General features: G+C 36.1%; 2 protein-coding genes across 7 annotated transcripts in view; both read right to left on the bottom strand.

The window, feature by feature from the left end:
* The window catches only part of LOC145664666 (uncharacterized), an 828,415-nt gene that overhangs the window by 654,221 nt on the left and 148,060 nt on the right, over window positions 1–26,134 (bottom strand). The gene's annotated exons all lie outside the window — the stretch shown is intronic.
* LOC145665420 (F-box and leucine-rich repeat protein 13-like) lies at window positions 1,177–2,424 on the bottom strand. The gene has a single exon (XM_081732725.1). The coding sequence runs from the start codon at window positions 2,422–2,424 to the stop codon at window positions 1,177–1,179; it is 1,248 nt and encodes a 415-aa protein (XP_081588851.1).

Raw genomic sequence — 26,134 nt, 5'->3', positions numbered from 1 at the left:
GAACAAGTGAAACAATTTTTCGAATCGAAATATTTTCTGTCTTATATAGAAAACTTGAAGAAGTTTTTATGAGTCGGAAAATTTTCATCATTTTGAAGCAAAAAGTAAAACAACTTTTTGTGAATCGGAAAGTTTTATTGCTCTGTAGAAACAAGTGAAAGGAATTTTCATAGATCGGAAAATTTTCATCACGATGTAGAAACAACTGGAAAAATCTTTTCATAAGCCGGACAATTTTGGATATTATGTACAATGATGTTAGGTGAAAAAATTTTCCACTATATTTAACTGCACATTCAGCTACAAAATTGAATTTCTGTAGAGGAAAGTTAGTCAGCAACAAATTATAATTTTCCAATTAGCTTTCGGGAACCGGAAAATTTTCTAATATTTCAAGTTGGGAAGTAAAATTTTACACAGTGTTTCTCTCTCTCTCTCTTCATCTGCGAGCTCCTTCGTTGCTAAGCGGTTAGCATATGCGCCTTTGGCATGGAAGACCTGGCTTCGATTCCCAGCGGAAGTTCATGTAGTTCGGATTCCACGTTAATCAGTTGGTTCCGTCTTATACAGTCTCGCTGCTGAAAGGGACGTTAAACTTAAAATCAACTCAATTCAACTCCCCTCTCTCTCTCTCTCTGTGTGTGTGTGTGTGTGTGTGTGTGTATGTGTGTGTGTGTGTAGAGTACATACACTGAGTTCATACATACATACATACAGAGAACATACATTGAGTTCGTAGAGTACAAATATCCCATTCTATTATTTAAAATTTCAATTTATTAAAAGTCACGAATATTTTCCGATTCATAAAAACATACTCCACATTCATAAAAACACACGTTTTCTAGTATTTTGGGAAATGAAAGATATCAGCATATATTACGAGTGTCCAATACACTTTTATTTTATTTTGTATAAGCAACGGAATTTCCGGTAAACTCTTTTTTTTTTTTTAGAAGTAAGGTGGTGTGGAGTGTTTTTTAGTCACTGCTTCATTCAAAGAATTACTAGAGAAAAAATCATGTAAAAGGTTTATTACGGAACAGATAATAATAATAATGAAAAAGGAAGTAACCTTTTAATGTACGTTCATATTAACAACTTCATTCTTGATTATACAACCAAAGATTACATAATTAAAACTGATTCACAAAAACAATTAAAAGGAACGTAACATTACTGGTCACGTATAACATTGATTGTAGGTAAACGTGCTTTCAAATCATCTAAATTTAACTCCAAATTCTTGCAGCCAATACACTCTAATCTTTTCAAATTGCTCGTAGCATAGCTAAAACATTTCCCAGTAATCTTAACTAGCCCAAAAAGGTATAGAGTGGATAACTTCTGACACTTCTTGAAAACAGTCGTCAATCCATCATCTGTGATGCTTGGACAAGAACTAATACCAAGATACTGCAAAGCATGGCAGTTAGAGGAAATATGAGCTAGGCAGTGGTCGTCGAAATTCTTGCAGAATCTCATATCTATGTGTGTAAGATGTTGCACAGATTCTTGCGAAAAGAATTGAAGGTATTTTGAATTTGATAATCGTTGTGTTCCTGATAAACACAACTGATGTAGCGATAGTTTTTGAATTCTATCCAACGATCTGTCAGTAATATTAGGACAGGTTAGGAGTCCCAAAGTCTTTAAGTTTGTACACATCTCTAGGTTTCTAATGCCTATGTCAGTTAGACAGGAAGCATCTATTTCTAGCCCTACCAACAGGTGTTTCCTCTCTTCTATCACATATTCCAAGTCTTCATCAGTGAAAGATTTGCAAGACGGAATGCACAATTTATTAAGAAATCGGAGACGTTTGAATAAAAATCTAATATGATCTCCTCTAATCGGTAATGCATGTTCCGAGTACCCGGCTATTTTCAGTTCACGTAGATTTGTGAGATGAGAGATCGCCAGAACGCAGCGTACATTCAGAGACTGTGGATCAATATGCAAGGCAGTTATTCCAGAGCTATTCGTCATTATGAGGCTACCAGATTGAATTGTTGGACAGTTCTCAATGATAACTTTTTGCATTTGTTTACACGTATTAGAAGCCTTACTCAATATCGTGTTAACATACGGTGTATTTCTTATACGTAAAATTCCAATGTTACTTAACCGAGTCAAAGCGTCGACTATAAAGTCTTTGGAATGAGCGCCTGTGAATGTGATTCTCTGATTGGACAACAAGTTCGCATCATTCATCAATTTACTCCAGCGGGTACAGACGTACGCTGCACTAAAACATGCATCTTCATTACTTTTTAGAGTGTAAAATATTTTAAGGAGAATTTCATCGGGTAGAGTATTAAAATTTACTTCATTTTGGATTGGAGAACACCCTTTAGCTTGATTTTCATTTTTGGACTTAAATCTTTTGCTTTTTCCATCGATCCGTGCTTTCACTTGAATCATTTCCTTATTTATTAAATGAAAACAAATCATGAAAACATACTGAGTGCATTGTTACGCCGATAATTTCTTAAAAAGGCTTGCCACAATTCAACTAGTGTTTTTGTTCTTATGAATCATATCTTAATTTTGAATCAAACTAAAAAGAGGTGAAACAATCTACATATTTACCTAGGAATCACAATACTCTATTTGGTGAATAATTATCACGAACACTGTTTGTTGTAGAAAAATACCTTTAGCGTTACTAGGAGATGGTTTTGAACAAACCTAACTGATGTATAAGAACGTTTCGTTTCAGCATAGCGCTGTAAACGTTAAGTATTGAGGAGCTTTGCTCTCACTTGTTATTCAATTTTTAATATTTACAATTCATTACTTTTGACAATTTTATTATTTGTTACAATTTCAATATACTGCTTTTCATTTTCAATATGTTCATGCTCCGCTTATCCTTCCTTACTACATTAACAGTGTGATAAACAATTATATTTAAAATAAATTTAGTGAAGAAGTCCACAGGGCATTCCTTTATAAATCTCCTGTAAGGGAGGTAACTGGAACTGGAACAGGAAGGACGTTTTGAATCAACAAACATGGCGGGCAAAGAAAAGCTGATAGTGTCCTCTCCGCGGTGCTTGTGATAGTGTCAACATCTCTTAGAGTGAGGCGCAGAAGAGGAAGTGGGTTAAGTGAACAGTTTTTATTGTACACTTTTTATACACTTTTACACTTACTCATGAATACCTCTACATTATCCACAACCTTTACACATCTTCATTTCATTAATTTTTCACTTTCTCCACCTTTTACATCATGACCATCCGGGTAACTGGCCCTCTTCTTCCCGTTGGAACTCCACGATTTTGACTATTATTACATCTTTTATGACTATTCATTTATTTTCCTAATTTTGACAACTTATTATTCCTGATCTTGACTTTAGTGAATGAAAATATTTGCTTACTTATATTTTCTTTAATATATAATACAGGCAATTCGACTGGAAAGTAGGCCAAAAATGCAAACGCCGTCACTGCCATTTGTAAACTTTAATACATTTTCATATACAAGTAATTCAATTCAAATACAAGTAATTAAAGATATTGGGCTGGTGCATCTATTAATAAAAAAGAATACCGTTAATGGTGAAGAAGATAAGACAAGACAAGAACGTTTACTTACGAAACCGCAAACGAAAAACAAGGGAGCTTAGTTTCTGATTGTAAAACTGCGGTTGATTTTCAAACTATAGAGGTATATTTCCTAATAGTATTTTAACCAGAAGAGATAGGTTTATCAGTTTTTGGTCTAGATTTTGCAAAATACAATTTTCTAGTACTTCAGTTTCAACTAAAAATTAAAGTTGAAAATGAACTATTATAAGAACACGAACTTCATATAAAAACAATATCTCTTATCAGGAATGTACGAAGTGAGTGGGTTCTGGGATTCCAGACCTTCCCAAGATCCCAACTTTTCAATAAATTTAGTCTAATTTTAAAGGTAATTTTTACAAATTTTAATATAATTTATCCTCATATGGAATTTGGACTCTCCCGGAAAGGTTTGGACCTCCTTCTGAAATAAATTCCTGTGTAGTGTCTGTCTTTTACCGTTCTCTTCCTATAAGCGATCAGTATTGAAACAGGAAATGGTATGTTTCCGTATGTTTCCGCCACGTCTGGTTAAAATAGAGATTCGATCTACTTTTGAGACACTAAATTCATATAAAAAAATAGTTTCTCGCCATTACAGTTTTTGCTCCATAAATATGAATAGTGATACTGGAAGTTGGAATAAATTTCAACTATTTCCGATTTTAGTAAAGTGATATGAGCAGGTATGCTGAAGCCTTGTAAAAAGATTTTTTTTCATTATCTTTTACAGCTCTTTCTGTATCATGATTAACGTTTGTAAAAGTTCCAGTTGAAATAAATGATAAAGACAGAAACAAGACATATTCTTGAGACGTTAAATCTACACTGACACGTGAGTGCTCACTGAATTGTGACCACCTACCTAATACTTTATTTGTCCACTTTTACTTAGGGGACGGCTTAAACACGAAGTATCATGGATTCTGGTAGTTGCCGATATGTTTTCACGGAGTTTTGACACCATATATTCCTGATAGCATCCCAGAATGAGCCCACAGGTGTTGCAGGACTTATGGTACGTAGAGCTCGTTCCGCAACTTCCCATAAATGTTCTATAGGATTAAGATCCGATGAATTAGGGAGCCAACTCATACGCAGCTGGTACCGTGCATTGTCATCCTGGAACATGCCGTGTTCGTGTGAGTAGTAGTGTTACATTGTAGGGTGTACGTGATTCTTTAATACCTGCAGGAACACAACAGATGTTTCTCCATACACAAAAAGTCCCAGTCCATGTCAACAGAAACATCCCCAAACCATAATTCCGCCTCCACCTGCCTGTACAGTTGGCAGCTTCGTGCTGTTGGCGCCTCACATGCACACGCCCGTCCGAGAGAAGTAGCACAAAAGTGATTTATCGAACTAACACACCCTTTTCCAATCATCTATGGTCCAAGTAGCGTGTTCTTGTGCCCAAGCGCGACGAAATCGACAGTGATGAATTGTAAGCAGTGTTTGACGAGTGTGTCTTCTGCTGTAGAACTGTATGCTTGCCAGTATACGTCATATAATTGCGTGAGATATGGGTGTTGTGCACCCACCATAGTATTGGACACGTAATTCTCGGACACTGATGGTTCATTTTGCTGTCACGAGCTGTTTGACGCGACGCCCGTCCCACGTTTTGAACTTCCGTACGCCCCTGTAGTTCCGTCTCTTGGAGATCCTTACCCCATTTTCTTCCCACTCCTAGTACACCTTCACTACACAGAAACGGGCGCATCCGACAAGTGACGCATCTATTGCTCCGGTCCCTATAATCATGCCCTATTAGAATGCGGATAAATCCTAACCATGTCCCATTATAATGGAGTGCGTGTGCCAACATGTAGTCTCGAGAGTGTTCTTTCCCCGCAATACTAGTCAGAGTGGTCATGTTATCAGCTCGGCTACTGGCCACATTTTCTTGTGTGTTGAAGTGGTCGCAATTCAGTGAGCACTCAGTGTATCTGAAAATGTTTCTTGTTAGCTATTACAGTGTTTGCTCTGATATCTGTCAACAGACTGATGGATGGACTTAACCATTCCATAATACTTACAAGACTTTTTTGTATACGATAGTTTGGATGTCTGAAACGATAACTCCAATTGATCTTATATCACTACATAACTATGCTAAACATGTGTGTTTTTTTAGGCAGGACACCCATACAAAACATTCCCCAGAACTTTACCAAATAAATTTTCTATCTCTCGTTAGTGTACTTTCCTATTTTATTTACGGCCGAGCATAATTCATGTCAATTCATAAACCTTCTTTTCAACCTTAACTGAAGATTTCGTTTTATTTCGGTTAACATTTTTTTATTTCAAAGCTATGGTAGAAGCTACTGTAGCTATCATACAATTCCACAGGTACCAGCATTCATTTTCAACTCAATAGACTGAAAACGCTCGCTTTCAGAACGTGGCTTCTCTAACTAAAGTGTATTTAATTAACTCTCCTTTCACATACTATGCGATTTATGGTTCGCTTCTCTGACCTTTATCCCCATCCATCAGTTGACCTAACCCAACTATTAATCAATGCTTCCATCACTAAATCTATACTGTATAAATACGTGATGACCTCTAAAATCTTTTGACTAAAATGGTAGCTTGACCTCTCCCCGTTTTATTAATCATTTTCTTCATTTAAGGTAGATGCTCCAGCTAACATGTGATTTTGAACCAACTAATGTTCCTAATCATCTGCACATTGAATGTATCCACGAACAAATGAAGTTTTGCCTATACAAAATATTTAGAAATGTAATGTTGAAATGTAGGCTGTAACCTGACAAACAGTCCATGTACTCTTGTTTCACATGGTCCTGAGAGTTCGTTTCCTTACATAAGTTTCAGGACTAAGTCAGCGTCGTAAACTAAATGCAGAACTAATTTATTTTGGCATGAAATGATTTGCATTTATTAAGCATGCATTACTCAAATTACTCGACTCAAGTCTATCAGTATGTGAAATATTACCTTCTTAGGGACAGCTATTTTAAATCAATTTTTCTTCAGAGACGAAAAAATTACAAGTAAAACTAAAAAAATCTTCAAACTGAATTGTTGCTATATTGTAACTCTGTAATATGTATAAATAGTTATTTTACAAATTCAACGCAAATCATACTTTTAAACTACGCAAATGATGCTTTTCTTTATTAGTAGATATTAGTTTTTCTTCAAAGATGGAAGCATATGAACGCGCCCTAAAATGCCATCCGAAGATACTGTAAAATTCTGTCTCTTTTAGGGTAGAGCTAAAAATGGTACAGGGAATTTTTTTAACTTTCCCAATCACCTTTTATTATAAAATTACTCTTATGTACAGTAATAACTAATTACATTTCAAATATTAAGTTCTTCTTGGATATTTGGTACTTTCTTGGTAAGTTTGTAGAAGTCTAGAGACCAAGCGTCCTAGAGTGACAGAATCCAAGGCTATTGTGGCCAAAGAGTGTGCGTAGCACCCTAGAGAGTGGTCCAGACATCCTAGAGAGGAGGGTAAAACTCAAAGACCGGCGTCCTAGAGTGGTAATGTGTCTGCAAAACCAGGAGTCCTAGCAAAGCAACTCTCAGAAACCAGACGTCCTAGAGGGTATGTGTGATGATCAATTAGTGGAGATTGATGCCTTGTGTGGTATGTTGGTTTCTTTTATCCAGAAATGTTGCTGACTTCATTAATCTTCGTTACTTGCTGATCGTTGTCGATGATTGACGATGTCTTCCTCGTAGTTGTCGTCTTATGTTTGTTTACAGCCAGCACGAGGTGTTAGAAGCACATATGGAACCTTGCGATATGATCGATTATTGAATGACTTATTCAACAAATTATGGCTTATAAACCACACGTTCGTCCTCCTCATCGAAATGCATGGTTTATATACCACATCACCCGTACTCGACGTACATTTAGCTATGAGTTTATATATACCACGCTGTCTCTAAAGAATTGAAAATTATGTCTTTCTAGTATTAAAATGCATTGCTCATTGTTAAGAGTTGTGAAGAATTATGCTAATGTTATAACTGATTCATACTGTGTATCGTGCAGTCTCATTGAGTCTGCCGCGACATTAAAAATTTAAAAATCATGAAGCATTTTATAATAGACAAAATCAATTTTGAGACAGAGTTTTCCAGTCAACGCCTCCACCTACAGTAATAATGCTTAGTAACCTCTGTTCGGTATCCTCTTATACAGTTTCAGAAACTCAAAGGCATGGTCATTTTCTCCCCAAAAACCACAAAACAGCACTCAAATAACGCCAGCGCACAACCCTCCGGCTGGGGAAACCCATCCGTAAATGCTTATACGACGTTGCCTTATGTCTTTCCAAATTGTCAAGAAAGGGATTCCGATGGCCAATGACTATTTTTCTTTTTTTTTCTTTTTGTCAATTTTAAAAATCTTTTTCACAACACACTTTTCTATTACTTTCCCGTAACTCAGATAATGTAAACATTTTGCTGCGAAACAGGGAGCAATGTAACACAACAAGCATAAACGTCTTCCTTGAACACTAAATATTATAGCAATAGAATAATAAGCGCTATATAAATAGTAATTATTGACTGTAGCAAAACCAATGAAATGTACTGTAATAGACGCTCTCTCCAATTTTGATAAACATTGAAGTCTATTGTGTAACACAGATCGAATACTATTACCAATATAATAATAAATGCGTCTGATATAGCGCTGTTCACGAGACGAGGCGAGAAATAAGGTTTCCTCGTCCCACTTCGTAAATTTTGTAAGTCACATCTTGTCTCGCTTTCGAACAATTTTTTTCACTAGTTTCGATTATAGAAAAAGATGTCCTCGTCTCGTTTCATTTTGTACATTCACATACAAAATTTATGACCCGATTTTTTAGATTTCCAAACTGTTATACGTAAGTGTCGGAAGTCTTACAGAACGAGTTTGTCTATCTGTCGTCAGGTATCACAGACAAAACAATAGGTGATATCAGTGGCGTAGCACACTTTTGCGGGCCCCCTCCGCAAAATATAGAAAAGGGGCCCTAGTTGTAAAGCCGACAGAAGTAAGGTTGAAGTTCTACTTCTTTAAATCTTTATTCATCGCAAGACTTCGGGGCCCTCTATACCTCGGGGCCCCCCCGCACTGCGGGGGTTGCGGGGGCAGCTGCTACGCCACTGGGTGATATCGAGATGTGGATTTTGCAAACGATTCAGCGTCCCAGAAACAGGTTATGTCTTCTCCATTAATCCTCTATTCAAACCAGAAGTAATTAAATTAATCATTTTGGGTTTCAATATTTATCACCCCATGGTCTCAAGACAATATATATTATCACAACTTTCAACAATCTATCAAAAGCGGAAGTGGTTCAATTTATAGTACTTCTGGTTTCAATACTGATTTTCATAGAGCAAAAACTGTAAAAAGATATTGAGAAGCACCTGTGTTGCAATCGATTCAGCGCCCCGAGAATAGGTTCTATACCCTTCTTTACCCTCTATTCAAACTGAAAATGGTTCAAATTACGGGTTTTTGGTTTCAACATTTATCTTCATAGAACGAAAACAGTAAGGAATAGCGAGAAATGTTTTATATATATATATATATATATATATATATATATATATATATATATATATATATATATATATATATATATATATATATATATATATAGGGACGGATTCAGGGGGTGCACTGCCCCCTCGCCCCCTTCGTTGTAAATATACACTAGAGACCCACCCGCCAATTATTATCCCTTGCTAACCACTTTATGTATTAGCGGTTTCGCAAGCGTTTCCTCGTATACAAAATTGTTAGGTATTATGTTTTAATGTAGTAAAAAAGAGCTCTAGAAATAAAACAAAAAGTAAAATCTGGCAACAACAGAACTGTCACCCTCACCGACTATCTTTCAACTAGCGGTAAATAAGCCCCCATACTTACTTTGGCGACATCCTCCACCACCCGTGTCGGCATTGGACAACAACTGTATATGAGGATAGCGCCGCGACTGTACTACATAGAATGACTACTTCAAAGAAGCTTATAGTTTTATACTATTATGTGGTGCAACTTTGTAGCATTTTTACCAATTATATTAATAACAAACAATATTTCTTGGTTTTACAACATTGTTTATGTTGTGAATTTTTCACGCAAGTAAAAGAACATATGTTTGAAGCGATGTTGTAACAATTTCATTCAGCAATACTGTTGTATTTTGTATTCTTCTTCAAATCGAATTTAAAGATATCTATGTCATGAATTAAGAATATCTACTCTTTTATTATTACCCAGCACTCATTAAAATATATCTAAACTGCCAGAAAACTTAAATGCTCATAGATCGAGGAGCATAAGTGCTAATTGTAAGATGTCAGAACTTAGAGTTATACGGCACTGGAATGTACAGTATGACCAGGAAGTTCCTTTCACTCACTTTGTGACTATGCTATTATATACTCTATCTTCTATGGATCCAAAACATCTATGTATGTTTATCCATGTTCATAACATGTTCTTGTGTGCCTTCACGTCCAATTGTTTATTCGCGGCAGCATAAAATGAGTGGCTTTTCGAAATGCTACACGAACTACGTCTTACATTTGCTCGCTATCGGTGTATCGGGTTTGTTCATTTTCTCTTTCACAATATCCCAGAATGCATTATCAGGCGTGGTGAGAACTAGGGCACAAGAGCCGGAAGCGTGATCCAGTGATTTGGAAAATTTCTGTTTAGGCGTTCGCCGATGGTCAAAGCATAAGTGAAAAAGTTTCTATCCGCCATCATGACTCCCTATACTGACCGCGCGTTTTTTCTGTCACCCAGGGACAACAATGAAGTTAGTGCAAATCGCAGTATGAAGAAAATCAAAGCAAAGTGCCAGTTTAATGCTAATAGTATTCATTAATCTTTATACAATTTGATGATACAATTTAATGTTGAGTGCAAAGGGATTTCCTGGCCACACTGTAGAAAGAATAAGGTGGCTTACTACGCCTGATTTATATGCAACCCAAATTGATGTTATGTTTAGCGGGAAATATACCTATCGGTAAATGTGCTAGCAACTAGCAAGCAATGCTAGTCTCCGTTAATTATCCTAGGATAAGACGTTTGTTAAGACTTTTCAGACTTTCCACAATTTACAACGAAAAATGAAATGAAATCTTTAAGTTTTACGTCCCACGGTTATGCCGGTTAGGCTAAAGAAGACGGTGATTATGAGAGAGGTATGAAATGGTGGAATGAAGAAAGTGGGAGGAAACGGGAGAACCCCGAGAAAACCCACGAGCACGGTGTTTGTCCACCACAAAGTTCACTTGGCGGAGGCTGGGATCGAACCCGGGACCTCAAGCACCAGAGGTGAACGCTCTACCACTGAGCCACCGCGCCCCCAATTTACAACGAATTATCAACAAAAATGCAAGAATAACATCGCTGTTAAACAAAAATCTAGGTAACACAATGATTAAGATTGATATTAAATATAGCAATCGTAGTTGTTAATCTTCTTTCTTTTATTACTAGCCTATCTCTTAAAATTTGACAATGAAATTCTTCTAAGACATTTGCCAGTAGTTCGTTATAATTTATCGAAAGTTTCAAAAATGTGGTGGTCGTTTCTTAATATCAAAACTAACATGTGGATAGCAATTTAATTTAGATATTTTGTGGTAATGAGATCAAAGTCCTAAGACCGTTGTTTATTTTGAGAACTAAGGTACGAATCAAGATGATTAATGTAAATGAATTCCAATATGCTAAACTAGTGACGAAATTTATGAAAAATATCGAAACAAGTATTCCCAGTTTCATTTTTGAGATTTTCATCACGGAAGAAAATATACTTCGATGTAAATATTTGTGAGATTTTTGAGAGATCAAGACGGAAACAGGAAGCGGTAATGATTGATAAATCGAAATCGAAACTCGTTGGGAAAATTGTTCCCTCTCTAGACAAAAGAGCCTATCTAATTTTCTTAACTTTTCCAGGTGACAAGTTTAAACCTTTTGTCATTATTTATTCTATTGTCTTCTTTTAAAATTTGATTTGATTTCCTTCGTTTCAGGTAGACCTATAGAACTTACGAGATCAAACTAAATTTTTACAGAGGGGGGCTGCGGTGGCTCAGTGGTAGAGCGTTCACCTCTGGTACTAGGGGTCTTGGGTTCAAACCCTGCTCCCACCAAATAAACTTTGTGGTGGACAAATACCGTGTGCGTGGGTTTTCTCGGGGTTCTCCCGTTTTCTCCCACTTTCTTCATTCCACCATTTCATTCATCTCTCATCATCACCGTCTCCTTTAGCCTAACCGGCATAATCGTGGGACGTAAAACTCAAAAATTTCATTTAATTTCATTTATAAATTTTTACAGAACACGATAAAATAAATTATGATAAAATCTATCAACTTGTCTCCTGTAAAAGCTGAAAAAAATGAGATACGCCCCTTTATCTCGAAAGCGACGAATTATCTTACATCAGCAGTGCTGTCTACCAGTAAACATTTACTGGGTAAGTTCATAATTTGTCAAGTGTAGTAGACCTAAAATTATGAGCATAACACCTAAATTGTAGGTTTTTTTAGGTTTAGGCTTTCTGCACTTTAGAACTTCCCTATAGAATGACGTTTCGATGCTAAAAGGGGCGCTAAACTCTAAATCAGGGGGCGCGATGGCTCAGTGGTAGAGCGTTTACCTCCGGTGTTTGGGGTCCCTGGTTCGATCCCAGCTCCCGCCATCTGGAATTTGTGGTGGACAAACACCGTGCTCCTGGATTTCCTCGGAATTATCCCGTTTCCTCCCACTTTCTTCATTCCACCATTTCACTCATCTCTCATCATCACCGTCTCCTTTAGCCTAACCGGCATAAACGTGGGATGTAAAACTTAAAGATTTCATTTCAAACTGTAAACAAGCCGATCAATGACAATGAACAAAAAATGTAAACTCAAGAAATTATCAAACAGATCAGAAGTTTGACAACCATTTTGGGCGAAACGAGAATTATTATTTTGTCCATCTTAATTGAATGAAGTTTAGAATTACTTTTGAGCACAGAGAATATATAAGATTAGATATTGTGCTATAACTTGAGATTCGAACCATTATTTTAGGCTGTATCCAAAGCAAGCAACTACTCATCCCACAGGGAATCGAACTTGGGACCATTCAAATAGAAAGGTAAGATTTAGTCACGAAATCACGAAATGTAACTCTATGCTGTCCTACCTACTAACTACTAACCTACTAAAGAAAGACCTAATAAACTTTAAAAATTACTACCAAAGGATGCTTTTTCGCTAATTGTAGTATGAAATAAAAACGCTCGGCTACGAAAAAATGTTCCATTACATCTTAAGAAGTCCATTGCTACTTAATTAAAACAACAATTAAACTTTCAAAAAGAGATTTTTTTGTATCGATCAGCCAAAAAGCCAATTAAAAGGATACATTTACTGAAAAAGTCACTTAAGTAAAAATAAAACTCTTTCTCTTTCTGATTGGTTGAAAGATCAATTAAAACTTATTTTAATAGAAAATGACAAAGATACATTTAAAACATAAGTCAGTTTTGATTGACTGAAACGTTAATTAAAGAGATTTCTTATGCAGAAATTTGAAAGCATACAATAAATGAAAATGAAGATTGTTTCGTAATATCTTAAGTTTTAATATCAATATTATTGAAACGTTGTTATATCTTTCTAACAATTTGTTATACGCTCGTATTTAACAATAACTACATTGTCGACACACGTACATACGTTGTATTCACCCGTTAATTGTTCATAGATTCTATAAGATTAAACTGAGTATGATGCCTTAAGCAAGATTTGAGTAGTACAAGGAAAGAAACTTGGAACTACTCATTGATTTATACAATACAACAGGGTTTTCAATATTAATTTCCCTGGTATTAGTCGTCTTCGAGAACAGAAAGTTAATAAAATTTTGTCAATTTACCGTTACAACATACATACAGCGCTATTCAAAAAGAAGGAACAGATTTAAAATATGTATTTCTAATGAACAATAGATAGAGATACACACGATACCATAGGCGCCGACTTGAAGAAAATATTGGAGGGGGGGGGGGCAAACAATGAATAAATATATAATCATATTCAACTGTTTTCTATCAACTGCTTGATAAAGAAACCCTTCCCCCCTGATCTCGGTCCGGTGCATCCGCTCCTCTGCGAAATTCATGAGCGAAGTCAAATTTGTCTAAAGGCATTAAAACAAATTCAAATTCAAATTCTGTTAACTTCGCTGCACCACACTGATCTTCGCTTTTCATATCAGTGTTGCCATAGTGTTGGTTGAAGCTTCAGTGCTATATTAAACACCGTTTTGAAAACGGCGCTTTCTATCGAATAAGAAGGCTGTTCCTAATATTGAATTAAAGGCAAGAAGAAATTTGCGAGAGAAATTCTTGCTCCTCTTTGTTAATTCTTTTTCAACTGGATTATATTGGGGGGGCAAGGACCCCACCTTTAAATATTCAGGGGGCCAAAAGTGCCCTGCCCCCCAAACTCGGCGCCTATGCACGATACATTATTGGATAGAGGAGAGTTCAGTTTTATTTTATGCTTTCAATATTAAGTCCATTTGATATGCGACAAACATCGAATCAGTAGTCCAGTTCTAGCCACATACAAATTAACTGGTTCCTGGGTTTAGAATTCACTGGTGTAATTCAGTATCAGATGCATACGTTTTTTAAGCAAACGCCATACTATTGGTTCCGGAATTCCAAGTTCTCTGCTCCTCTCCTTGTTTAACTCCTAGGGTTACGTTCGAAAACAGTTCGATACGTTCAACATTTTTCATTTGACGTGCGAGAACGAACAGTGGTTTTCAATTTGTAAGTACAGCCATCTTCTGCAAATATATTGTAACAACGTAAATCTGTTTATGATGAAGTGGCTCTTTGTTGAATTTACATCAAAATGTACGCTGCACTATAACAATGGATTCACTCTTTGCATACTGCAGCACACAAAATGACTTGTCTTGGGGCGTCGCCATTTTCTCGTTAAAAAAAAAAAAAAAAAAAAAAAAAAAAAAACAGCGTCACATTAAATTGAAGTAATAGGTAGGGGGTTTAAAACGTTGAATTTTCTTCTACCATTAATGTATTGTATGTGTCTCTATTTTCGTTCATTAGAAATAAATATTGTAAATCTGCTCCTTCTTTTCGAATAGCCCGGTATTATAGAGACATGAAAATGGCTTTAAAAGTGATTTTATCTTCTTAAACTTAATTTCATACTGATTTTGACTTCCAGTAACACGCCCATAGGTAAGGTCATGATCACAAATATAGAAACTTTATAGTAAACATAAGCAGTTCCGTTATGCCTAAAGAAAGTTATGAGAAAAACATACAGTGAAGTCTCAATTGAAATCAAAGGAAAATATGCACATAATTTTTACTTACATATACACTAATATCTCTTGAACCAACTTCAGGTTTGTCCGTGACACTCACCTAAAACAAGTAGAAATATTTTATTATATTTGACTGAAATATTAACAACTAACATATGTCTCTATTAACATTCATAGATAGATTATTGGTTTATTTCGCAGTGAAACATGCCTCTATGACGAACAAAATTATATGATTTAGAACGAAAATTTAGAAACTAATTATTAGAAACTAAAAAATTGTAATACGTAAAACAAAGTAAAATCTCAAACGGTCTATTCTAGCGGTTCTTAGCCTTTGTGATTCCGAGGGCCTCTATTATGTATTGTGCATTCTGCCAGACCCCTAACCGTTTCTTTCATTGAAGGTAAGAAAGTGTTTTCATGTATACGAGCTAGTATGTATTTTTCGCAATATAAATGGTTAAAATATAAAGTTTAGTATTGAAAATCTGGTAGAAGCAATTCCAGACGGCATGGATTTGGTTTGCCTACAATTTAAATTTTACGTAAGTCTGAAATGCTAATAAATGTAACGTAATGAAAGATTGATGTGGATTATAGAACGGGAATATTAAACTATAGTTTGATTTGCAGATTTCTATGACTCATATACGCTCAAGGACCATTAGCAGGTCTACGGACCACAGTTTAAGAACCGCTGGTCTAAGAAACAAAACACTGTAAACAGTAGATTTTTTAAAATTTTATAAAGTTGGCTACTATCAACTGAGACCTCCAGAGAAGTTACCATTAGCCCATGTTTGAAATGTCTTTCCAATAACTATTCAAAATGCCCGATAACGGTAAAATCGCTCGGTGGAGAAAAGGAGTAACTTACTATTCAAACCGATCAAAAAAAAAGTCTGACTGAATTCCCCTTAGAAAACAGGTACAATAGATCTAAACCTAGACATACAGTATATTCCTGGACCTTTACTGAGGTTAGCATTAGGCAGATACTAAAATAGGTATAATAGTTTCCTATGACCAGTTGCACACACATAACTTCATCAAAGGGGGTTTAAAGTTCAAAGTTCGTATCCTTTCAGCACACATAAAGTATTTGCACACGTATCTTAATATCTTAAATATTTGTTTTTGCATCATATCTCCTTGGAAGAGAGGTTGAAACCCGGAAACCCCTGTATCATACGCCAGTACGGTAAGTATAATATTTTGTACTGCATACTTTGCACAACACATTTATTTTTATAGAGTAGTGAATATAGTCACCCATCTAGCACAGAGACGTTCATCATTTTTGCAAGTAGATGTTCCGCGAACATCCTGCGGAAACGTGAATGTCCGGTAATGTCACGTAACGAGATTACGTACAGGATTCCTATGGAGCATTCCTCGGCTCTTCGGCTTTTAGAATTCAAATATTGTCCCTTGACAACTGCATCCAGCTGAAATTGAATAAAAGTCCCGTGGACATTTTTTATTAAACTCAAACTTTCTCTGAGGTCCCTGGATAGGTATGGGACCTGGGGAAAGTCCCGTGGACAAGTTGTGTTATGTGGGCAGATTCTCCTGAAAGGGGTTACTTCCTACGAATTTTTTTCCTGGCTTTTTCCTTTCAATTAATGCTTTTAAAAATTATGCCCAACAACAAACAAACGACAAAGCATATTGGTACCTCCAAATCTATCTATTGCCTTTCCCGTCAATTCGCTTCTGATTGTGTACCTGAAGGCAATTTACCAGAGTTACGAACCAAGTAAATGACAAGTTTATATTTTATGTTGTCTAAAGGGGCTCAACATTCCTCTAGGCGATGAAAAAGTCGACAGTTCGATTTAGTGTCAATAGAAGTTTCAAAGTTTATGGTGATTGATAATTTTGCGCTACTTGTTCACACAGGACTGAAATCGTAAATGATGAAATCTCTTCTTAAAATGTGTTCCAAACAACTATTTACTTTTTATCGACGTACAAGTAGAATCAAAATTGAGGCGTTGAGCCATACGTACATCGGTGCAAATGCCAATTTTCACAAAGCCGGGATTTTCAGTGGAACATCAAGATTTAGGCTTTCTCTGTCGTGTCTCATTGTATGTTCCATCCAAACGCCGTTAAACTGTGCTTGAGACTCGATTTAGTTGAACTAGTAATTCTTTCTTTCTAGTGGAACAACGGAACACATGTCAACAACAATGTGGCGCCTCGCGCAAAGCTGAAGAGTTTCCTCATCATTCTCGGTTTTATTTTCTTTTCCCGCGTCCGACACGTTTGATTCTACTTTCTTAATTTTCTTGTATTCAAGTCACTGCTGTTCCTCCTGTTTTATAAAGTTTTTTTTTTCATCTTTAGTGTCTGCTTCTTTTTTTAATGAATAAGAACAAAGTACTTCTAAAAAGAAATATCTGCATTTGTAACCTTTGATTTAAGAATATATGTTTTTATGAAGCTTGTCAATATTTATTTAAAATATTATTTTTTCTAACAAAAATATAATGTTTAATACGTTTCGTTGTGTTTCAATAATATTATCTAAAAAATAATACCATTACCTTTACGGTTTATTAAATTGAAAAAAAGTTAAATTGTTTTTCACGGTCTCTTCTTTGTTTATTTATTGTCGAGGAACTATGAATAAAGAAGATTAGAGGAAAGGAGAGTTAAAATTGGGTACAACGTGTTGGTGAAACGTATTCTCAGTAGTACTAGAACCCTTCTGTAAGTGAAACAAAGGTACATGTGCACACTTGCGCAATCTGTTCTCGGTGCGTTCAGCATGAACTCTTTTCTCCAAAACGTCTCTCCCGTACAATTTGCTTGGTGTTCATCCCGTTGTCCAGCCGAATGCCTCAATTTATTCCAACATTGCTATGAAAAGTAATAGAATCCATCGAATATAGGACGACTCACTTTTTATATAGCTGAACTTGAACAAGGACTTTTTCCATGGGGGGGGGGGCACAGTTGCTCAGTGGTAGAGCGCTTACTTCTGGTGCCCGAGTTCCCTGGACAAGTAAGGGTTTGTGGGTTTTTTCGGGGTATTCTCGTTTCCACCCACTTTCTCACTTCATCATATTTTCTATCATCATTCACTTGCTTTAATCATCGCCTCCTTAGCCTAAAGGGAATAATGTGGGACGTTAAACTCAAAGGTTTGAAATTCTCTTTCCACATTTTGTTAAGTTACAAGCATAAGCTCTAAAACTGAAATTGAAGATAAATAACAGCAAAAGAAATCAAGTTTTATATTACTTACAAAGTTAGACATATGCAAAATATTATATAATATGCATAATATAGTGTGTGCATGTGGTGTGTGTGTCTGTGCGTGATGTAAAGAGAAGGTAACATTTTGCTTCAGAAGCACGACTATCTTCCATTAAAAATATCTGCTTATAACTAAAATAACTTGCTGTAAAATAATTTTTCAGCAACTGGATATTTACAACATATTACATCAAATTTTCTTCACATGAGAAAAAATAATTTGCGTGTACAGTATCGATTGAAAAAAAAAAGGATTAACTATATGGAAAGCCAAAAGTTCAGCTGAAAGCGAACATTCACCAGATTTATTGATTGATTGATTTTGAGTTTTACGTCCCGTTCAGCAGCGAGGCTATATGAGACGTGGACCTACTGATTAACCTGGAATCCGAACCACATGAGCTCCCGCCGGGAATCGAACCCGGGTCTCCCGCGCCAAACCAGAGTTATGTATAATAGTATTTTCTATAATTGTATATAATAGTATTAAGAATAGTATATTCTACTTCACTGGCTTTTTTTTGCCTCATAATCTGGCTATTAAGAACATACACTCACTGATGTTTCGTATATGAGTGTTTACGTGTGTGATACCTTTTTCAAACTAAAATAGTCCCTTTTTCTTTCCATTTCAGATGTTTGAATTCGAAGCTTGTTTGTTTTGATTTTTAAAAAAAGGAGAGATGAGAGTGATCGAATACGAGATCCTGCAAGGCTACGGTTGTATTTCCTAAATTATCTTGATTTGTATTCTACAAAAACAGTGTCTGCTTTCAAACTTTCTCGATCGTTTTAGCCTTCAACAACATTACCGTCAGTGTGCGTCTTTCATTAGTACGTTTTGTTACATAAAATGACACATCCACAGACGTCATTTGGACGTCTTACATTTCCAATACCAATCCTGGAACATTCAGGATCTTAATAAGATGGAATAATATCCACGGGCAGAGTCGGATGCAGGCCCGTATTCAGGGGGGTGTAGGAGAAGACAGGCCCCCTAAATTTTCGCTGCCCCCCCTAAAATTTTCACGGTAGGCTTGCAAATGAACTATAATATGGTGATGAACTATAATATAGTAAGATCGCTCCCCAAAACTTCGGCCGCGCCCCCCTACATTTTTGGGTTGGCTAGCGTCCTAGTCGGATCCAGGATTTTCTGGAAGCGGGGTGCACCCATAACTACAAGTACATTTGAATTTAATTGGAGTTTTTTCTAATGCCTTTAGGCATCTCTGGTGTGAATGAGGAAATGCCCTGGAAATGTTAAGCGTCTGTTCTCGATGAATCCTTTTCTTTCAACTTCTAGAAAATTCACTTAAACTATTGATTTTGGAAAACTTCTCTTTGTTTTAAGCCCAAACGGAAACATGACAGCAGAAAGTTTCGGAAAGTATTGTTATTTTCACTGCTAGCTCCTCACTTTAGGTAGTGTATATTTAGAACGAAGGGTCGGGTGCACGTGCACCTTTGCACCTCCCCTAAATCCAGCCCTATTCACGGGATGTCCCTTCGATTTCAATGGAGCGTGCCTGTCACAGAACAACATTAGATATCTAAAAATCTTCCTCTAATTACCCCACAAGAAGCCTACAAATATCCCAGAGTAATCCTGCAGTAAATCTCTTTTTCGAAACATAAGTGAACAACACGATTTCCACAGGACGAACGGGACGTCACGTGGACATTCCAAAATTGCAGGACTGATGTCCACTGGACGCCTAGTAAATGTCATTGCATCATGTGGGAAGGCGAGGTAGACTGGAAAAAACAACGTAAATAAACAGTGAAACATGCTTCAGACCCTCTGAATTACCCTGTGTACGACCTTGTCCAGCAGAGAAAAGACACAAACTGTATAGAAAGTGTACTGTGAAAGCTAAGTTATTGGTTCTTTGTAGATCTGTTCAGCATATAAGAAACTTTGTAATGTCTGTAACAAGTAGAAGTCTTCAGTAATTGGTTACTCCATTGAAAACAATCACTGAATGGTCAGATAGTAACTTTAGTCTAGTAGTAGTCTAGGTTTGCATAGCATAAACTTTCTGTCGACTAAAAGCAGGAAATTTGAGATATTATTTAGTTCAAAATATTTTGTCGTCGCGAATTCTGTCGAGAAATTTGAAGCTTAAAATGTATAAAACGATAATAATGCCTGTTATGCTGTATGGTTACAAAACATAGTCGCTTACTCTGAGGGAAGAACACAGACTGAAAGAGAGAATAAAATCCCGAGACCATTATTCGAACCAGTGTTTCTTTCAGAAACAATGTTCCGGGGGCGGCACACTTAGTATTCCGGGCAAACACTACTGATACTATTCTATTTATTATTATATTATAGACTTATTATTTTGGTCTGCTCCGGGGGGGCAGTGCCCCCCAAAAAAAAACAGGTCTGGAAGAAACACTGATTCGGACCCAAGAGGAACTGGAATGGGGAATGACGGAAACTTCATAATGAGAAACAGCATAATTTATACCGTTTACCAAAGGTTGTTAACGTCATGAAGTCTAGGAGGCTCAGGTAGGCAGATCATGTAGACAGGATGGAAGGATGTAGAAACGCTTTACAAGTCTTAACTGGAAAACCAATTGGAAAACGACAATTAGGCCAACGAGCCAGGCGTAGATAGGCGGACAATAATAAGATGGATCTCGCAGAAATAGGAATACAAAGTAGAATCTGGATTCAGTTGACTAAAATTAGAAATCAGTGGAGAACTTTAGTGAACGCGGCATTGAATCTAAGGGTTCCATAGGCCATGCAGTTAGTTAGTTAGTTATAGGATAAACTATAAACTCCTGGACAACGAATGGGCTATGATCAGCAAGAAAAGTTTCGGTTGGATGATGCGTTGTCAATACATCGTATCTCGTCACTGTTATTGCCACTTTAAAGACCGGAGCTGAAATACTCCTAAATTCAAATAGCTACTGAACTGTATTATGATTGGTAAACACCAAAAACAGTGGCGTAACGTAGTTTTCTAGTTAATGGAATATGCTCTTCTTAATGTATTATTCTGAACTAGAGATGGCCGCACTCTAAGGGGCTCAATTGGCCTCGAACTCATTGATCGACCAACGAACACTTCCAGTACGAGCACTATCAGTGGACAGTAAACCGGAGCTTAAGTGAAAGCGAGCAAATCTTCAACGAATTCAAATGGACGCTAAGTTATTGAGGATAGTGAGCCCAGGTGCGACTCTGACCTAGAGAAAGCGTCATTGAATTAGTGAGCACGATCTCCATTTAGGATAGTAAACCAGTGCCCCGGAGAGACCCAGTGAGCTTCTATTGCACAAAGACTACTTCTGTTCATAATATTCTTGAATTAGTATTACATTATTTAGCAGTAGGATGTGTGCCGCTGTTAGGAGTATCTGTGTCACTATTTGGAGTATCTGGGTCAGTGTTTGGAGTATCTGTGTCACTGTTAGGTGTATCTGTGTCACTGTTTGGAGTATCTGTGTCACTGTTTGAGGTATCTATCTTACTGCTAGGAGTATCTGTGTCACTGTTAGAAGTATTTGTGTCACTGTTTGGTGTATATATGTCACTGCTAGGAGTATCTGTGTCACTGTTAGGAGTATGTGTGTCACTGTCAGGAGAAATTAAACAACAATTGATACGAGCTGCTACTTAACGGTGTGTTTTTGGTGTAGAAACAACATAAATATTAACGCCATGAAAATTCATTAAATTTTCTGTTTTTTTTTTTTTTTTTTTTTGGAAAACATTACGAATGAGAAATTATCACGAAGCATGTAATTTTGTTCAGCTCAATCTGATATATCGTTTCGTATATGTTGAATGCTAATATTATAGAATTCTAACGCATTATTCTGTTTGCTTAGGAAAAGCGGTACCTCCACAGCTTCCATGGGTGCCGACTTTGTTGTGGACAAACATTGTGAGTGTGGACTTTCCCGGGGTTCTCCCGTTTCCTCTCATTTCATCATTCTACCATTATCGTCTATCTCATCACCACTGTCTCCCTTCACCTCGGTGCCTAATAGTGACGCATTAAATCAATCAAAACAGGGGCTATCCTAAGAGGATTGAGAATCTTGCCCCATCTGAAGTTTGCTAGAACCTACATATTTGTATTTAAATCCTTACTCATATTTTGTTAGATGACATCTAACAAATTTGAATGGGTCCACCCAAAAGTTATACAGAAATCGGCGCTACTGGACCAAAACTTTTTTAAAAAACTAAACCCTGAACCATGCATACTGAAGACACATGCGGTTTCCTTCAATATCACGAAAAAACACACAACTAAAGAATACTTGAAAGCGATATACTGTAGTATGTAGGTAGATTACTGACGTCTTAGTCTGTTAGTCACACTTCTAATAGTGAGATCAGAAGTGAAACCACGCAGGAGATCTACCGTGTCCGGATCCCCCTTCCTCAAAAAGAACTTCCTAACTTGACATACTTTTATACACTTTTTAAATAAAACTATACTTGTTTGATACAGAATGATTGATGTAACATAAAGATGTGATTTTATACTTCATCTGTACTCTTTCTTTTCTCATAAAAACAGTAGAATTCCATATTTTGTTCTGAGAATATAGCCGGCGGTACTTAACAATCACTATTTTCTTTTCAGGTAAAGAATAACACTCGTTCAATACCATATAGATGTAGTGGATCTCGTAACATTGGACCCCCCAAACTCTGGAACCCTCCCAACAAAAATGTCTGATTACGCGCCTGAGTCAGACTAATAGTTGTCGCTAGCCACTCTCCCTCCTACCTGACGTCAAAAGATGTCACTACCATGTAGGTAATTTGCTAATAAACCGAAGGCTTGGAGGAGCAACTAGTCATAAATAAATTTTGAAATAATCAGAGCAGATGACTAAATAGAAAAGATTTGCATTGCTAAAGTAATTAATATGTTACTGACCTAAACTAGACTACTTGCTAAGCGTGGATATTCTTTGAAGATATGACCCTGTAAAATGAATTATACGTATGCAGTAGTGGCATTTCGTGTTGAGAAACCATAACACTAAAGAGTTTTGCACCTCACGAACGGCTCAGATTGCATATTTTCAGTTCATTTTTAGTATGCTAATCAACAGAAGATAAACTATTTCCCGACTCAGCGTTTCTTTAACTTTTCTTCATTTTCCTCTAAGCGTTCAAGGTCACCGTATAAGCGGAGCTAGGAAATTTAGGCGGTGCACTTTTTTCTTCAATTAGTATGGCCAAATTAGTTTGTCTTGCAAATAAAAAGTTGAATTATCATTCCTGTGTTTTAGTTGCACGCTTTGTGCACTTTTTTCCAATGCAAGCACCTTTCTACACCTTTCCTCAATATCGTTTTTTTTTTTTTTTTTTTGCATTTTTAAAAACTTATTTTGGCCCCTTTGCTGCATTTTATTCCTATAATAATTAAATAAGGAGCATCGAACATGTGCTGCATCACATTACTTTCATTTTAGTGCAGTTCCCGTTAAATCAAAGATATTGAATAGGAAGTAAAGGGAGGTGGCAATATCAAAATGACCAATCAAGGCTATTACCAATCAGTTTTGGTCAGTGCTTTCTACATAAAAACATTTATTTACTAACCGGAATTGCAACCAAATTGAAAAACTAAAACACTGAAAGGCTAATATTATCTGTTTTAAGAGTTGCATAGACTTTAATAACATTGGAATTTGTTTTTGACAAACTTAAAATGCATGAGTAAATTTTGATTCCTTACATATGATGTAATTAGTTTTGTAGCTTCATGAACATTTGATATTTGTATCTCTTTTTCCAAAATTTTGCACTTTTTCCAACCTAAATTTTGCATCTAAAATTCGTAGCTCTGATGATGGCATTATATACAAAAGATAAAAGATTTTGTCAAATAAAGTGTGAAAAACGAAGATTTAGAGAATTGAAATACATCTTGTGGTTTACTTTGTTGTTTAAAACAAACTATTCTAGGACTATAGGGCAAAAACATATTACAAGCTATGTAAAACTTTAAAGGTTGCTACCATATGTGATATGAATTTACTAAACATATGAATGTCTTTAATTTAATATTACAATACGTAAACCAGCTCCTGCCTAATTTATACACTCATATGAAGCCCTTTCGACAAAAAAAAAGTTTTTTTCACTTACAATTGAAAAAATGTTTCACACATTTTAATGCATAATACATACCAAACATTCAGTCAGCAAACTGAGACTGCAATTGAAGTTTAGCTGCTTTAATTAAAAAAAATGAAACTTGTTTTTCAGACTTTGATGCAACTGCAAATGACATCAAGATTTTTCAAAAATTCTTTTAACTCCGACACAGAAACACTTGCTCCAGAACTTCAAATGGAAATTATTGATATGCAGTGTAGTGAATTTTTAAAGAAAAATGTTTAAATTTATGATTGCAAAAATTTTATTAGCACCTTCCACTCACAGTTTGATAAGTTCGATAAATTTGTTTTGGCATTCTTTCCACTTTCTGTGCTATCTATCTCGTGGGAAAATATTCTCCAAAATGAAATATACAAAAAAAAAGTATGTACTGACCGCTGATGATTACCAGTAATAAACTTGATCGACAACTGTAAACAATTATCAGTGACAAGTTACAGCTACACAAATAGGCCAGTCAATAAGGAATGATTTAGGGTCGAATAAGGAAACAATGGTGGAAAGCTGGAACAAATTTTATTTTCTTTACAGAAGTGTCCATAACAACATACTAATTTTGCATCCCTCTACCACCCCGGAGTTTTGCCGCCATCTTGAAGAAATGGCGCAGAAAATGAGTTTTTTTTTTTTTTGTAAATATCTCGCATGGAATGCATTTTAGAGCAAAACATGTTATTACATAAAATAATCCACATTAAATTCTCAACAAGAAATGTTCTCTTCATTTTTTCTCTAGGATGCACCGTTTAGATGCTACAGGCGTGGCTAACTACGCATTTATTTTTCACCATCGCTTTGTAGCAGAATCTTAATGAAAATTTTCTGATACTATTTTGTTTTAGTGATTTCTTTTATAAAATATAAATTAACATATTTTTCATTCATTGCAGGTGGGTCTAAGAATAAGTAATCAGGTCCATTGGACTATCTATGTTCAAGATATCGTCAGCTAAAAGATGTTTTATCTGTGAGAGACTTCTCAGAGAGAGTGTTGTGTATAGTAACAAAAGGGACTGAAAATTAGTAGATTGCAGTATTAAAAGGTAAGAAGGAAAGAAATGACCACTTCAAGGACTGGAAAGTGTTACGGTTCATGAAAAGTATAGAAAAGTTTACAAGAAAAGCAAAGAAGTAGCAAAGTTTTGCTATAGCGACGTACTTAATCACTTCCGCCCATAATCCTTAGGTCAGAAGTACTAAGATTTAATTTTCAAGAAGCCTGCCTGTGGACAATGTAGATCAGATTAATTTTTAAAGAACCAGAGTAAAAGAAAAAATTGTGAGTGAGCGTGAGAGTGTACATCGCGTCGAGACAATTCAAGTAAAAGATTATATTATGAAAGCAGCCGACAGAAGAAATGACGAGTGGGGCAAAGAAATTGGTATTAGGATTGGCAATGGTCATGATCAAGTTGCTGATGAAGCCAGATACCATTTCTCATGCATGAGAAAGCTCTACAAGATTTCTTCTGGAATGAAATATGGTCGTCCGAAAGATAATGTTGTTTCAGATGCTATGACATGCTCTCAACTACCTTGAAGCTAACAAGGAAGAGAGTGCCAATTTTCATTCAGTGAAATTTTTCAAGATCATAATGATGCGCTAACTAAAAAAAAAAAAAAAAAAAAAAAGAACTCTGTGTTTTGATCTAAAATGCATTCCATGCGAGATATTTACAAAAAAAACTCATTTTCGGAGCCACTTTTCGAAGATGGCGCCCAAAT

This window comes from Thermobia domestica, chromosome 11, assembly GCF_964235325.1.
Source record: "Thermobia domestica chromosome 11, izTheDome1.hap1.1, whole genome shotgun sequence".
Lineage (NCBI taxonomy): Eukaryota > Metazoa > Arthropoda > Insecta > Zygentoma > Lepismatidae > Thermobia > Thermobia domestica.
This window is presented reverse-complemented; position numbering and strand designations above follow the sequence as displayed.